This window comes from Haliotis cracherodii, unplaced genomic scaffold (assembly GCF_022045235.1).
Source record: "Haliotis cracherodii isolate W230 unplaced genomic scaffold, xgHalCrac1.p SCAF_9, whole genome shotgun sequence".
Taxonomy (NCBI): domain Eukaryota; kingdom Metazoa; phylum Mollusca; class Gastropoda; order Lepetellida; family Haliotidae; genus Haliotis; species Haliotis cracherodii.
Genome location: NW_027266343.1, coordinates 17,763,741 through 17,781,340, shown reverse-complemented (window position 1 = coordinate 17,781,340; position 17,600 = coordinate 17,763,741). Strand labels below are relative to the sequence as shown.

General features: G+C 41.9%; 1 protein-coding gene across 1 annotated transcript; it reads left to right on the top strand.

The window, feature by feature from the left end:
* Positions 1-1,001: 1,001 nt before the first annotated feature.
* Positions 1,002-17,230, top strand: LOC139452319 (fibroblast growth factor receptor 4-like). Its single transcript, XM_071233751.1, has 11 exons — positions 1,002-1,129; positions 4,493-4,786; positions 6,282-6,400; positions 7,953-8,178; positions 9,598-9,825; positions 10,392-10,511; positions 11,925-12,055; positions 13,784-14,009; positions 14,694-14,806; positions 15,825-16,053; positions 16,803-17,230. Coding segments are annotated over exons 1-11 (1,812 nt in total). The 5' UTR covers positions 1,002-1,005; the 3' UTR covers positions 16,805-17,230.
* Positions 17,231-17,600: the final 370 nt, after the last annotated feature.

Genomic DNA, 17,600 nt, shown 5'->3' with positions numbered 1-17,600 from the left:
CGTAGGTCGGGGATTCGATCCCTTGGCCACCTCATACCAACCAAAAGGCGTTACAAGACTGTACTTGTTGTTACCCTGCCTGGCGCTCGGCATAAAGGGGAGAAGATGTGAACTGGTCGGCACTGGGTCTGTATACTGTGTCTGTGTGGAGCATTCACGTTGAACAGTCGCATGGTATCTCAGTGAGCTAGCACCATATAACCGGCGTAAGACCGGACTCCAATCAGACACACACGTGCATGCACGTCTAAGAGTGTGATGCAGTTAAATTTTACCATTTTGTTTTGCCATAGAGGACAAGTTAATGCTTGCCAGAGTAGTTATCAGGCCAAGTTATTACAAAATTATGCAAGTATTACATTTTTACTACACGCTTAGTCATATCGTTTATCGTCGGGTGTAAACTCGATTCATACATACTTGAATTGTGACATACCCGATTACACAGGTTTAAGCGTCACTCCAGGATTATCGGGGAGGGGGGGGGGGGGGGGGGGGGGGACCAGAAAAGGGCTTCACACTTTGGATCCATGGGGAATTGAACCCGGGCCTACCGCGTGACGAGCGAACGCTGCAACCACTAGACTACCCTACCTCCCCATACCCACGAGGGCACATAGTAAATGGTAGCTTTCATACAGCGATTATTCCCCAAAACTTAGCAAGCACTGTAGTAATTTGAAGCAAGCCAGTCAGATCCGTGGTATCAATCCGTTTGACGTTCGCTCCAGTATTTCCGTTCCCATGTTGTAGCACTTCAAACGATTTGCATAATTGTTGTCGTTTTCATCACCACGCGGACACAGGAGCACAGGCTAAACTACAAATAACCCAAACAATAGTCGACAATGGCGACAAAAACTAACCCGTTCCCCACGAACCATGCTGAGTATTGGTGAGATATTCAACGCGACACGTAGTTAGCTGGAACATTATAACATGAAGTTTAAAGTCACAATTTCCTGTGCGGTAAGTGCCCCAATCAGGTCAAATGTCCTCAGTTGAATGAGACGCATTTTGTCGAATGACGACTACAATTCGCCATCGCCTGCCTGTAAAATGGACCTGCGTATTGTTGTTATATATGTAATTCTGTCTTCATGTGAAGTGTCAGCAGTCTTACAAAAAGGTACGTGTCATATCTTTCTTTAATTGCGTTGAGGGACACACGATTCAGAAGGCTGCGAACCCCCGTTTGGTAAGCGGGATTCGGGGGACTCGAGGGGACTCGGTTGTGTGGTACGGGGGACGCAAATAAAATCGGATTTGGTACTCAGATTCTATATAATGGTGCACGTAAACAATTTCTTTATAGTATTTTACTTTTTCGATAGTTTATCAGTAATTTAGTTTCAAATCGCACCATTTTCTCAATGCTTTTGTGATTTGTGTTATGATGTATTCGGGATTCAGGGGTGAGCAAAGATACTCTTTTAGCTGTGACCATGAACTGATGAGAGCTTTAATTGAATTCTTGGAATAGGACGTATGTCCGTGCACCCTGAAAAAAACGTAATCTGAATGCTGGAAAAAACCCTGTCTGCAGGTGTTACAAAGAAAGAAAATCATTTCCTTGACATGTGAAAAACAGTGTGTTGTTGGTCCAAAACAATTTTGTGGATCCTCCATCCAGAGGAAAGACAGCTTCCGTGGTCTAGTGGTAGAGCACACGTGTGTGTGTTTGTGATGTGTGTGCGTGACTTGGTGCGTGCGTGTGTCCGTGCGGCTGCTTGTACTAGTCCGGAATGATGCCGGTTTTATAGTCTAGCCCACTGAGATACTAGCCGCGGTTTAAAATGAATACCCCACTCATACACAGTATACTGACTCCAAGCCCAGCAGTCCTTGTTTTAGCCCCTGAATGCCGAGCGCCAGGCAGGGTAACAACAAGTACCATCTTTTAACGTATTTTGGTATGACGCGGCCGGGGATCGAACCCAGGACCTTCCGCTCTCCGGGCGGACGCTCAACCTCTAGACCACGGAGGCGGTCTTACCAGGCGCGCTCATATAGGTGTAATTGCAGACTTGTCATTAAACAACAACCAAACCAATTATTATGTTTTCATAAAGCAAAATGGTGACAAAATGATGACTGAGGAGAAGCTGATGTAGATTTGGAGTGAGTGAGTGATCGTTGTCACAAAATCAGCAGTATTTTGTACACATACTTTGAGTATAGGTGCTTCTATATTGAACGTCTTAGTCAAACGAAGCTGTCACCGATGTTTTATATGTATGCCATGTCATGGTCAGGATGTGTTAAGGTATTAATGTATTGAGGTTTTGTTTACACTTATTCATAAGCAAATTGTATTTGTGTATATGAATATATGTATAATTTGACAAGATGGATTTGCATGAGTTGTTTGTAATATGCAAAAGCAATTAAGATTCCTCATGTATAGTTATGATGACTAGATGATCAGTAATTCAGTGTCATCGTACCCCGATGGTCTTTTCTCATGATATCAACCACTTGTTTGCCGAATCCAGACGCTCTTATACGCAGGACGCCCTGTCAAATCCTGGAATGTTGCTGAGTGTGCGTAAAACAACATTCATTCGCTCACGTCTGTGTTGTCATGACTACTGGTGAACAAAACTAACCTGACCACCTGATATATTCCATGCAGAAACAATGACAACAGAAAGTGTACATTTAGATATGTCCTCGCTGATTCAAATAGCCTGTTTCACATGGGGATTCTAGGTCAGACTATCTACCCAACAACCAATACTTGTGGAAGAGAATACTATCTGGATTGGGTGGTCGGGCTCGTTAGATTTTATCTTCTTGTGCATATTCTATGCAGTCGTAACAACGACAGGAGTGGACGGTTTGCTCTTAGGCCGGTGGGTTGTGGGCTTGCTTGTTGTTGTTTAACAGTTGCAAACTTGATGCTCGAGTGCACAACAGAAATGGAGGGTTTTGATATAATAAAAGTAGGAATGTAAATAGAAAGTGCCAACGTCGAGTCGACGTGGTCATTGACGAATACATGACCTCGAGGAGGAACTCTACGTGCAGACGTCACACTCCACCCCATGTCCCATGTTTAATAGAAATGGATTCTTCCATTTCACCGGAACCACCACTGTTCCATTAACGACGTACATTCTTCTGTTTTTTTGCAAATTGATCTTGTGATACCATAAGCAGAACACGCAATATGAATCCTTATGGTATTTATATAAGTGAGTGAGTGAGTTTGATTTTACGCCGCTCTAAGCAATATTCCAGCAACATCACGGCGGGGGACACAAGAAATGGGCTTCACACATTGTACCTATGTCGGGAATCGAACCCGGGTCTTCGTCGTGACGAGCGAACGCTTTAACCACTTGGCTGCCCGACCGCCCGTTTTTATAAGAGAATTAGTTAAAATATTTCATTCGTTACGTGGGTGTTATACCAGGTCTGAGAATGTATTATGTCCTATACATAACAACTCTAATAGTCAAATTTAAAAACAATAATAATTTCCTTAGGTGTGTTGATGTTGGTGAGATTTTTGGGAATGGATTTGCATGGCTCCATATTATTCTAATAAAGATTTTGTTTTATCCGACGCATGACCATTTGACTGTTCCCAGTGCTGAGACCACATGGCTGCAGTCTTTGATGTCAGACACTTCTGCCACCATCACAGAACGTGTGTGAGAACATGGCCACGGTCGTTGATATCAAGACACTTCTGCCACCATCACAGAACGTGTGAGACCACATAGCCACGGTTGTTGATATCAAGACACTTCTTTCGCCATCACAGAACGTATGCGACCACATGGCTACGGTCGTTGATGTCAAGGCATCTCCATGTGTCAACCAATGTGACCATCCGCGTGTCAGTGGCCGCTGATGCCAAGACATCTCCACGTGTCACACAACATGTCTGGCCGCGTGTCTATTGTCGTTGACGCCAAGACATCTCCACGTGTCACACAACATGTCTGGCCGCGTGTCTGAGGTCGTTGACGCCAAGATATCTCCACGTGTCACACAACATGTCAGGCCGCGTGTCTGAGGTCGTTGTTGCCAAGACATCTTCGAGTGTCAAACAACATGTCAGGCTGCGTGTCTGAGGTCGTTGTTGCCAAGACATCTTCGAGTGTCAAACAACATGTCAGGCGGCGTGTCTGAGGTCGTTGTTGCCAAGACATCTTCGAGTGTCAAACAACATGTCAGGCGGCGTGTCTGAGGTCGTTGATGCCAAGACATCCTCGAGTGTCAAACAACATGTCAGGCCGCGTGTCTGAGGTCGTTGTTGCCAAGACATCTTCGAGTGTCAAACAACATGTCAGGCCGCGTGTCTGAGGTCGTTGTTGCCAAGACATTTTCTCGCGCCCACCGTCGTTGATGAATGGTGAATGTATCGTTCTAGGTTTTGCTAATGTACTGCAAAGAATAGCAATATGCATACTGTCGAGTATTGTCAAAGACCTAATAAAAATATCATCACGATAACAATGCTTGCTTCATTTTCACGTAGGTCATGAGCCACCCGAGTTTATTCACGGCAGTGACACAAGGACGAGCATCAGTCGGAAGGGTTCAATTCTGCGCTTGCGCTGTTCCGTGTCCGCCAATCCACCTGCTGAGGTCACGTGGTTCCGGTATGACGAGGAGATAGTGGAAGACAGGAAAAAGGTTCGTTTACGTGATGGACTGAATCATAACGTGCTGACCATCCGGAATTTGGATTCTCTGGACTCCGGAGACTACATCTGCAGTGCCACCAACAGATATGGAAAAATCACCAAAACCTACACAGTCTCCGTGGTTGGTAAGTGTCCAAGATTGATATTTAACGAGTTTATATCAGATACTAGAAAAGACCCATAACAAAATATAATAGCACGGCCTTTATTGTTTACATTCGGAACTGTACATTTTCGAGATATAGAAATCAGGTATGCTGTTTCGTGATAATTTGCTGATTAAGAAGTTCACCTGACCCGACCTCCTATGAAGAATTTGCTATATCTTCACACAAGGTTGAAATTCTATTTGTCATCCAAAATCGTTCTTCCGTTTGTTTCAGTTTGTAAACAATACAAACTAGTGTCTTGAGTACGAATATTTATCTACGCATTTTCGAGACCTCTGTTTATAGTTTATACTGTGCCCGCGGCAGAAATCATTTCAATGTGTAAGAGATATCTTACCATTTCATGGATGTCAGGATGTGTTGGGGTAAGTTATGTTAGAGACAAGTTCTATAATCGAGGTGAGTGTGTCCTAGCTGTCAGACCTCCTCGTGCCAGTCACAGAATGATCATTAAATTACCTTATACGTACATCTCTGCTCAAGACGCTCGACTGTGGCTACCTGGAAACTATAATAACTACATCACAGCATTGCTAAATGACAACTTTTGTTTATAATGTTATACATTGCAACCGACATAATTATATCTCGTGTTCTGCAGGCACGATAATTATCGACAAGACTATGGATAACAATCTATCTTTAACTACTTTTATATACTTCCAAAAACGCCGTTAGACTGGGCCTTTAGCTAGGATACACCTGTATCTGTGATTACCGTTACATAAGTGCATGTTGTAAAATACACAAGTAAGCTGAAAAAATAATGCCAAAAAGGTTGGTTTTAGAGGTTTTTGCTAAATATGTTTTTAATATTTGAACAAATGAGCAAGTCTTTGACCCAAGCTAAATTTTGCAGGATAGGGGAATAATAACAGTATAAGCATATGTTAAAAAGTTAAAAATAAACACCTTGAGTCTCCAACTTTCCCCATTAATTTCGAAATCAGCACCCTTCACTCATTTTAACCATATTTATGTACTTGCTCATGTCGGAAGTCCAAACTCACAAGTTTAAGAAAGGAAAAGGCTAGCTGTCAGTTATTTGAACATGTCTGATAATTCTCAAGCCAACATTTCAGTTTTCCGGAACCGGAAAAGGCCCTTATCCTCATCGTTTTAATTGGTAACGACTGGTTTACCGAGACCCCACTGGATATCGGTGGCCCCTTGGGAATACGGGTTGGAACAGGTCCCTGTAACCTTTGCTTGTCGGAAAAGACGACTTAATGGATCGGTAGTTAAACTCGGTTACTTGGTTGATTTGCGTGTCATCGTACCCCTACGACATGGGACGTTGCTCATAATATCAATCACCGGATTCGATTATTTACAGGCCGCCGTCATATAGCTGGATTATGGCTGAGTACGGTGTTAAACTACACACAACACATGTCGGTGTATGCTGTGTGAAAGTACCATAATAAAGCTGTAGGTTGTTACCTGACAGATTCCCGACCCCTGCAGCCGAGGGCCATCACGGTGGAACCACCCATGCTGGACGTCCGGTGTGGGGACACGGCAGTGTTCAAGTGTAACTACAAGTCCGACTTCAACAGCCACATACAGGTAGGAGAACTGTAGTGAGTGAGTGGGTGAGTGAGTGAGTGAGTGAGTGAGTGAGTGACGTGATGACTGGGTGAGTGAGTGAGTGACGTGATGAATGAGTGAGTGAGGGACGTGATAAGTGGGTGGGTGGGTGAGTGAGTATGGCTTTACGCCGCTTTTCGCAATATTCCAACAATATCACGGCGGGGGACACCAGAAATGGGCTTCACACATTGTATCAATGTCGGGAATCGAACCCGAGTCTTCGGCGTGACGAGCGAACGCTTTGACCACTTAACTACCCGACCGCCCCTAAGAGTGAGTTAGTGGATGGGCGGATGGTTTGTGTTACGTTTACCACTTTGGTAGATCCCACGAGCACAGATATGGTGCTGAAAAACCTAGAAACATAATCAGGGCGTACCTGGATTCAAACCTACGATCATAGGTTTCTGGTACGCATGAGGACGCAACTGTATCCTGCGGTGCCTTAGACGACCGGTCCACACCCACACCGTGTTGAAAGAACAAAGACTGGGTTTTCGTTTGCTATATTAAAGAGTTATTGTAACGGTGAGTTTGTACAAAACATTTGTTTCTTTTCCGTTATGGATCGTGTAGCCTAGTGATTAAAGCATTGGTCTTCAAGCCAAGACCGAGTTGGATTGCCCACATGGGTACAATGAAATATGGAATCTGATTTTCAATATTTTTGATATTTTACTTACTTTTATTGTAACCTTTTGCAAATGAACACAATTTGTCATACCAATATGTATAAAAACAACCGAAAACATGGAAAATGTACTTTCAAGTTGCTATTGAATCGCCGAAATGTGAAGCAAAAATGTCAAAAACTAAAACGGAAATGTCAAAAACAAAAACGAAGAGGTCAAAAACTAAAATGAAAATACAGAAAACTATTTAATGTTCCCACCGCGGTGTAAATATTTTTTTCACTTAATAGTGTTAATATGATACGGTAACAGTAAGTGAAATATCAAAATATTGAATAACAATAACAATGGTCAAGTTAAATATGTTTACAGCAGAAAAACTCATTAACTTCCAAAGTTCCATATTTGTGTAATGTGAAAGATCACTGACTTCCATTTTTACTTTCTTCTACAAGTATAACCCCATTCTTGTACACCCAGTGTATTACATCTTCCTTCTAATATGATAACAACCCATTATCAACCGCAGCATCAGTTTGAGGCGCGGAAGTGGGTAGTCTACTGGTTAAAGCTTTCGCTCGCCCCGCTGAAGCCCCGGTTCGATTCCCCACATAGGTGCAATGTATGAAGCCCATTTCTGTTGTCCCCTGCCATGATATAGCTTGGATATTGCTAACAGTGGATTAAAACCCAAACTCACTCACTCGTTTTGAGCCCGATTCGAATAAAACAACGCTAAAAATAACCATCCAATCAAATTACTTAAACGAGCGAGAGAAATATTGTGCTTCGAGGAGCGATGGGATCATGGTATTTATAAAAAAAATATTTAAAAAACAGATATAAGATACACTGGATAATCAAAAATGGAATAATTCATGTACATTTTCTGTCAGTGGCTGTTGGAGATTCCCGCTAATAGCAGCTCCAAATTCGACCCCAACAGCATCCTTTCCGTGCACTCCAAGTCCTACGTCGTCCTCGAAAGCACTGCACAAGAAGATGACGTTCTTCGATTGCCAAACGTTACAAGGGTGCACAATGGAAAACTCGTGTGTCTAGCTGCCAACACCTTCGGCTACGGCTACAACAGTACTCTTGTGCGAGTGCAACCTCAGTCAGGTACATGGACAGGGACAGTGTTGGGTTCTTAATCGCAAAGATATTCCATTGTCAGTATCATTGAGTTGCTCCCACCAAATGTAAGACATTGAATGTCCTGGCGAAGTGCAAACCTTCAGTGGCTGATAAATGCAGTTATTTTTTTCTCCTTTCTAAAGTTGCGGATTTAAATCCCAGATTCGTATGATAGCGGTCTTTGGTCTGCCAGCAATATACCGTGTTCATGTGTTTTATCAATGGTCAAACGCCCATGACCTGTGCCACTTTGGGATTTTCTTCCTCAATAAGCTGCCAGGCTGTGAACAATATTGTTCAAAACAGTGTTAAGCCCCTCTCGTCTGCTTAGTTTCCACATGGTCCGTGGTCTAGTGGTAGAGCGTCCGCCTGGAGGTCCGGGGTTCGATCCCCGGCCGCGTCATACCAAAATGGTACTTGTTGTTACCCTGTCTGGCGCGCGGCATTAAGGGGGTAAAACAAGGACTGGTCGGCTCGGCGTCAGTATAATGTGTCTGATTGGGGTACACACACACACACACACACACACACACACACACACACACACACACACACACACACACACACTCGTGCATGCACGTCGCTATATAAGTGCAATAATCTTGGACGCGACGTTAAACCCAATTTCACCTCACCTAGTTTCCACATGAGACCAGTTCTTGTACGCAATCCATAGACTGATGGAATGAAACGGTTCTACAGTGGAACTTGTTCGTCAAAAAGACCCTGAAAGAACAAACGTAAACACATGTCTAGCTCCGATCCTACCTATTTTGTTTACAAACATTTTTTTCATGAAATTCGAGAAGTCCGAATATAGACTACTTTCATATGTAATCGAGTCGGCGGAATGTCTTTCTTCTACAACAGGTGCCCGCACTGAATCGGATGGAGCTTTGTTGCCGATCAACGTTTTAGTGGTCGTGTTCTGAGAATGTTGCCAGCACGGCGACAAGTAGAAATGTTCTTCCTTTTACAAAGGTTTTTTTTAGAATAAGTATTTATGTGTGTTCATTGTGAATTGTAAACCAATAGAAAGTGTGTTCGGTGTTGTGATTGGCTAATTTGGGTCACATGACCAAATGTCAAAGGGTGAAAATATGATTTGCATTCCCTGAAGCAAGCGACCGATCACTATATAGGAATCCTAATATTCTAAATATAACAATAGGTTTACAATATCGATAAATAATATGTGTGTGTCTATTTCCGGGATTTAATCTAGTATTTGCATCTTGGAAATTTTCAGATGAATTTCCAAGATGCAAATACTCGATAAAATCCCGGAAATAGACACACTCATAGTATTTATCTTCTAATTACATTCAGGTGCTCGCCAGGTAAAAATGTACATGTGAAACTTGTGAATTGTATAAAAACCACAAATCATATTGTATTTGACAGGTCTACCAGCCTTTGTGGAGGAGCTGGAGGATCTATCAGTTTCAACGAACGCACCAAATTTCACCCTGAAATGTGTAGCTCGTGTGCCCCTTGACGTGGGGTATTACCTCCAGTGGGAGAAAGAAGGCAAACCTATTGACCCGGAAGTGTTTGTGTTTCATCACCTCAACCAATCAAGAGTCGTTGACTCTTGCGTAGAAGAAATAAGCAGCACCATGACCTTCAGTCGTAAGGCTAATGTTCTCCTTAGTTTAAGTCGTATGGCAAGGTTCAGTGGCTGAGAACGTCAAAGAAACCCTCACTGTACCCAAGAGTCATACGAACCACCCAATACAATCAAGAAATAGCTACTTACAATGTACAGCCAATAGCTACCTTTCTCTGTCAACTATTTGATTTAATTTAAGTGCAGTGATGTATATATACTTAACACAAGAGTTAGGGCTCATGATTATTTTTGGGGATATTTTTTATTAAATTCTTTGCCCAGCCTTCACTACAACACCCCACCCACCCCCCAAAAAAACAAAAAAACAAAAAACACCAACAACAAAAACAACCCAAAAAAGAAAGTAAAAACACACAAAAAACACAAAAAAACACCGAAAGAAAAAACACACGAAAAAGCACACACCACCACCCCAAATATTCACGAGCCCTAACGTTTTTGTTTAGTAGACACACAATTTGGAAGTCTTCGTTCATTGGTTTCGTTGGATCTTATAATTGCCACAACAGACAAATCTCACTTATTTTGTGTTGGAAAAGTTTATTTATTTGTATTTAATTTTCAGCTATTGTGCAGGGTCACTGGTTATCTGCCCGTGAAGGTGGGCAGTATAATTGTTTGGTTCAGAACAAATCAGGAAGCACTATTATGTATGGTCAAGGCACGGTGACCTTTCAAGAAGGCGGTGAGTATCTGGGTTATTACTGTGACAACGTAATGCCACGTACACACCAGAAAATAATCTGTCTCGTTTGTCTGCTGAAAGAGATTCCATTGGCCGTCATGTGAATGACACTAAGTGTTTGCGAGAATGGTAACCATGTCTTACCTTACCCTAGGCATGTAACTGCTAGTGTTACTAGGAAAAAACAGGTGATCCGTAGGACAAAGTGCTACGACTCGCTGTGCAGAGTTGCGCCCCTTAGCTGCCAGAATCCACAAGACATGGATTCGATTATATTTTTTTATTATATAATTATATACTGAACAGCATTGAAAACGCACCACCATGAAAATGGATGTATTTTTATCCGGGCTTATGTCATATGAAAATATATAATTGAATGACTAATATACGACGTTCTGGACGAAGCATGAAGAAGAACAGCTCGTCAAAACACTTTCCTAAATTTTATGTGAGCGACAACGCCAAAACGCAACAAATTGCGTGCGCATCATGGAAAACGTGTTTTGTTTCACGGGAAGCATGCAGAATAGGGCTATAAAAGACAGACTTGTAAATGCCACATCAGTTGTTGCTGCAGACGTTAAGGGTACTGACACAAAAAATGCCAAGATAAACAGCAGAGGATCGTGAACGTGCCTTGGGCATGCTTCAAGTTGGTACGTCAAGTAGAGTCGTTGCACAACGGTTTCAATGCCATCATACAACAGTCCTCAGGCTACTGAGCAAATACCAGCAGACAAGAACCACCAGACATCGACTTCGTCAAGAGTGGAATACTATCCCACAGAACACTATCCGCAGACTTATTCGATCAATGAAAAGACGTTGCATGGCCTGTGTTGCTGCCAATGACGGACATACCAGATATTGAATTTTCATTTTAACCCTATGTGTCTTCCTCACACCGATGACGTAAATGTAATTACTGTGTGGTATTCCAGTTTCCTTTGTCGTCTTTCTTAATAATCCGTCTATGTCTGTTCTAATTAAAATCGATCATTGCTTAAGTTGTTTTTGTAATATTTCAAGCTTTATTGCTTGTGCGTTTTCGATGCTGTTCAGTATATATTCATATAAATATGAATTTGTGGACTCAGTCTTCACTATAAACAAATATCATCAAACCCCAACAGTTTTCTGTTCAGTATCCATGGTGATATTTTAATTTTTTGTTTTCTTATTTGTTGGCTCCTTGTACCTTTGATGCAGGTCTTTAGGGGTGGAAATTAAACACAGCCTTTTGTCAGTCTTATGAGAACACAGCAGTGCCTCCCTCCCCTCAGTTGAAGTGATTAAAAATGCTTCTGATACCAAGTTTGAAATTGAGATGTTGTCTCCGTATAATTAAAGATAAACTAATATTAGAGTTTAGTTCCCGCTTTACGTGTTTCCTATTTTTCCTATTACTAGCAAACGAGAACGAGGCTAGCCAGTCACTGTCTGGAATCGTGTCCTTGACCCCTCGGCGTATGACGGTACAGGAAGGAGACAGCGTGTCGTTATATTGCCATGTTAGAGGACAACCAAACCCTTTGTTTGCAGTACGTATACTTTGAAAAGGGAGTTATGTTTTTTGGGTTTTGTTTATTTGTCTTCAGATGGATACAAAGCAGTCTTTCACATTCACAATGAAACATTTCAGTTGGTAGCTGTCATCCTATCTACTCTGAAACTCTGAAACAACCAATACTTTATCATGTAACGGTTAGTTTTATCGATGCGATAAACAAATACGATGAACTCAATATCACGATCCAATAAATATGCAAATGAGGTCATTTAGTAGGAACTACTTTTAGAAAGCACTGTACATAGAGTATGGGTTTACATAATCAAAAACAATTGCATAACGTTCCCAAAATTATTAAGTAGGGGTTTCCTGGTGTGTGAGTACTTATGTGAACAACGACGCCTGCAAATTGTTTAGTACTATATCATAAACGGGGCGGTTCACACAGGCTTCATAATCCTACGCGGTTTCTAAAGTTACTGAAGTGGATAGCACTGTCTTAAACGTAGAATATTTTTAAAATGACATTACATGATATGGAGATTATTATCCACGTGTGCTTTCGAAACGTGAATATCATGTATTAGGAATAAGGAATATGTATCACCCCGTATAATATATTTTTTTATTCCTAATATATGATATATAGGATAGTCTCTATTTAACATAATGTTGGTTGTAAATGTAGGTCCTCCAATAGATCCCGTGGTTAGGGATATTCTGACCGGGATTGGATCTTCTTGAGAACATAAGGTGTTCAAGAAAATGATGGAAAACAAATAATTTGTTGAATGGGACTGGGAATCCGGACATCTTGTAGACTGTTTACTGCGTATGAATACTTCTCGTGATAAGTTTTCTTTCTCTTAATCACAAGTTTAAAACCTGGCAGTAAGGTGGGCATAATGGAAACACTTTTCATTTAATAATAAGTCCTAACAATATTTATCAACTTCGATTTTGAGGATTTTGAACCGTATTCTGCTGAACATGTGGTTCAGTTGCCATGGAGGTATGCCATTTATTGTGTTACAGTGTCTGTCTGTCTGTCTGGTTGTGAGAGAAGCTGTTACGCATCTCTTAAAACACATAATGTTATCTCCTGAAGAAGATTGGATATTCCACTCATATAATACTGAGATGGTCACAGCATCAGTCACTTCATGGAAGACGTTTAATGGCGTGTTTTTACAGTGGTCGCACGGAATGGCAAATGTTCATACCCCAGCAAGTAGACCTCACAGGGTAATCCAGAGATTAAAGCGTTCACTCGTCATACCGAAAGCTCGATTCAAAATCCCCCCCCCCCCCCCTCCCCTACGTGTCATAATGTGTGAAGCCAATTTCTGATGACCCTAGCCGCAGAATTGCGTCCCTTAGGCACGCTAGAAACTTATGATTGTGGGTTCGAATCTCAGTTCGCCCCGATTATGTTTCTAGGTTTGTCAGCACTCGTGCTCGTGGGTTTCACCCGAAGTGGTAAACATCTGAGACCAACATCAATTCGGGCTTCCTCCCACATTAAGCTGACACGCCGTGATGTAACTGGAATACTGTTAAAAGCGGCGTTAAACCCAACTCACTCACTCACTCACTCACTCACTCACCCATGAAGGATGTGTTGTTATCTTACACTAATCGTACCCTTTCATCTTAGTGGGTGTTTTGGGCATTACTTTAGGTCTTTAAGAGGAAGGATGAGGAGAAATAAACAGATATTTTAAACTAAAAAAACGCACACTTTTGTTTCATTTTCCAGTGGTTAGTGAAGCCAGACACCAGTGTGCCAGTGTGTGACATCAGACACGCCCTTCTCATAGATTACATAACATACCGCCTGGTCGGGTTAGGCGAAACATGGTCACGTGATGAGATGAACCATTTGAATATACTTCAAATAGATGACGTCAGTACGGAGCATGCTGGGACATATGTGTGCTATGTCGCAGGAGCCCGTGAGGAAGCAACACTAACTGTCCTGCCACGTGAGTACGAGAACTGCACCCTTAGATGGAAAACACATGGGTATTCCTGTTTAGAATATCGGTCCCAAGCAATCTGTGCTTGTTGTGAGACGCGACTTAATGGATAGGGTAGTCGGTGACATGGTTTATTGCAAATCATCGTTTTACTATCGCGTGGGTCGATGTTTATGATGTCAATCACTGGGATTTAAAGAGAAATAAACATTTTTAGTATCAGACCCGTGAAGATCTGGGTTAGAATTGGTCTTTAGCGATTTGTTGTTTAGCGCCGCACTCAGCAATATTCAAGCTATACGACGGCGGTCTGTAAATAATCTGGACATCAAGAGCATCAATCTACGCAATTTGGATACGATGTCGTCTGTAACGACAAGTATAGTCGCCACTTATGTCAAGCATGGGCTGCTGAAAATACAGTTCTCCGAACAGTGTGATTTGGGAATGTCTTACCAATATGGAGAGTAATGTGATAAAAATTTTGGTTGCCAACGTACATATTATTCACACATTTCTCCACATCCATATTTAAGAGTAAAGTTTTCATGACTTTTACAGCAGCCGGTTATACAACGTTTTTCATGGACTTAATCACATAAGTATACAACACACGGATATGGCATCGAGAAGCTGTAACAGGTATTGATAACCCCCAGAGCTACTACCCATGCGCATTCTGTATTACAGGGAATCGTGGCCCACGTATCATGGCACCTTTCATGGGCAACAGGAGCGTTGCTGCTGGTGAAAACATCGTCTTGCAATGTCGAGCAGAGAGCGACAATACACCCAATGTACAGGTAGTGCTGGGATAGTTAGTCTGACTTCACCTGCATCTTAGGGATGTTAACTGACTATAAAAGTCCAGTTTCCACCCTTGCCGAAAAAGGCTGGAATTCCGGAGTTACATTTTGGTTGGACTAACGAGTCTATGCAGAGTCCAATCAAAATCGCGTAACAAATTATATATCCTGTTTGAAAACAACATGGATTTCAACATGCTGGTTTCGGTCGACTGCAGGATTTGCAAAGCATGTGTACAGCCAACTGGGCGTGGACAGATATTTTGCAAAACTTTTCACGTTTTTAATTAAGATGCTAACGTGATTTGATGCATTTCGCGGGGTGAGACCCGCTGTATTACAATAAATATCTTGATTATCGATCAGATCGTCGTCACTGGGCTCCGCCATTTTGTTTTAAGCAAATGCAAGTGATAAGAGTGATGGAATCTGATTGGTCATTAGGCGGGACATAGAAGGGACATAACTCGTAATAGCCACGATTGACAATCAGAGTCCACCTCTCATATCACTTGCATTTGCTTCAAACAAAAAGGCGGCGCCCAGTAAAGGTGATGTGATTGATAATCAAGATCTATATTGTAAAAAAAATGGGTCTCGTGAAATGCATCAAATCACTCGAGCATGTTGAATAAAAACATGAAAGATTTGCAAAATATGACATGCTCTGCAAATCCTGCAATCGACCGAATTCTGCACGGCAGTCGCCATGTCTGGGAGCCGGATGTCAAGTTCATCACATGATTTTGATGGACTATGCATAGACACGTTAGTCCAGCCAAAATATCTCCCCACAATTCCAGCCTAGATCGACAAGGCCGGACACTGGATTTTTATAGACAGTTATCTCCCTTACCTCGGGAAAATACCACATGATATATATGTGTACCTTTTCAGCCAAGAAATATTGTCAGAAGTTATTTGTGTAAACAAACGGATCGTTGTTTTGACGGTAGCATTTAGTATAATTCTCAACGTGGTTCTGTTGAAAAAAATCTATCCGTTTATCCAACAGTGGTATAAAGAGGTCGAAGAGGACTACAACGAGGAGACGAGGTCTTTGTTCGGGATGGCAGTTATCTCCCTTGGTTACCCTGACCCTGTTTGGGAGACTGCTGGAAGCTACTTGAGCACGTATATATTCAGTGATGGAGTCAAGCCTTCCGATCAAGGAAAATACCTCTGTGTTTGGTCTGATGGAGGAGGCCAGGACTACGACCAAGGTTACTTACGAGTTCGACAATGTAGGTTCAGTCTGTATATTTTCGAAAATCACACCCATTGTACCCACACTGCACCCCATCTACAAGTGTTTCTGACACGCCGACTCAGTGGTCTAAGATCGCTTTGTGAACTGGGTCCAAATGATACTAAGTATCTCCGCACTAAGTTGATGCACTATGTACCAATAAATTGTCCAACGTAGACCTATCATGCAAACGCGTGACCCGTGAAGATCCTGCTTAGAAATGATCTTCAGCAACCCATGCTTGTCGTAAGAGACGACTAACAGGATCGGGTGGTCAGAATTAGTTAATGCATGTCCACGTATCCCAATTAAGTGGATCGATGACATTCCCAAATCACACTGTTCGGAGAACTGTATTTTCGGCAGCCAATGCTTGACATAAGTGGCGACTTTACTTGTCGTTAGAGACGACTAACGGGATCGGGTGGTCAGGCTCGCTGACTTGGTTGATGCATGTCATCGTATCCCAGTTGCGTACATTGATGCTCATGATGTCAATCACTTGATTGTCCAGACTCGATTATTTACAGACTGCCGCCATATAGCTGGAATATTGCTGAGTGTGGCGTTAAACAACAAACAAGCTAAAGCAAACGCGAACTTTTACTCAATTCCATAAGCTCTTTCTCTCTCAGTTTGAAATAATTTGACTGAAGACATCAAGCAGTCTTCAACTTTAATCGGACCTACTGCTAAGTATAGTTTTATAACATCTAAGTGTATTAACTGCCATTTCTGTTTCAGAGGAAACGATGTTATGTATGTTGCTATGGAAATTAGATCAAGGAACAACACCCAGGGACGTTGGCAACATCTGCTTCACTGTTGGAATTTACTCACCCCTTCCTGGAACTGGAGCAATGGGTACTGATGGCTTCAGTGTTTGGTCTTTCTGTTGCCTTGACAACCGACAATAAAAAATAACACACGGGAGTCACTCAAGGTAGCCGGGAATCTCGGCTTGCATTCTTGAGTGTTGTCCCCTCGTGCAGGTGTGGGCGGAGTAGTAAATACTCAAACATTTTACCTTTGTGTTTGTGTATATTGACACACCCATTGGCGTTTTGCACATTACAACGCTACCGGTTAGACAAACATCTAGTCTCTGAAATGAACATATTTTTCTGAGACAAAAAAAAAACAGTTGTAAAATCATCTTAATAAAATATAATACAAAGGAGTGAACAGACTTTCTTTATTTTCAGAAACTGCAGTAATCTAGAATTGTCAAATATTATAGACTGTATCAGATATATTTGTTTCAAGTTCTGTACGACAGACTATGTTACTGTCGGAGTTGCAAAAAATATGAAAAATTTAAGTTATGTTTATGATACATCACAGCGATACGACTTAACCGTCACTCGAAGTACGAGATACGACTTTACCGTTACTCGTAGTACGAGATACGACTTTACCGTCACTCGAAGTACGAGATACGACTTTACCGTTACTCGAAGTACGAGATACGACTTTACCGTTACTCGTAGTACGAGCTACGTTTTTACCGTCACTCGAAGTACGAGATACAACTTTACCGTT

Bases quoted from the DNA above. Each gene is read 5' to 3' on its own strand.
- LOC139452319 (XM_071233751.1), top strand. From the start codon at position 1,006: ATGAGACGCATTTTGTCGAATGACGACTACAATTCGCCATCGCCTGCC. The intron at 6,401-7,952 runs GTAGGAGAACTG...ATTTTCTGTCAG, and splicing joins ACTTCAACAGCCACATACAG to TGGCTGTTGGAGATTCCCGC. The intron at 9,826-10,391 runs GTAAGGCTAATG...TTTAATTTTCAG, and splicing joins CAGCACCATGACCTTCAGTC to CTATTGTGCAGGGTCACTGG.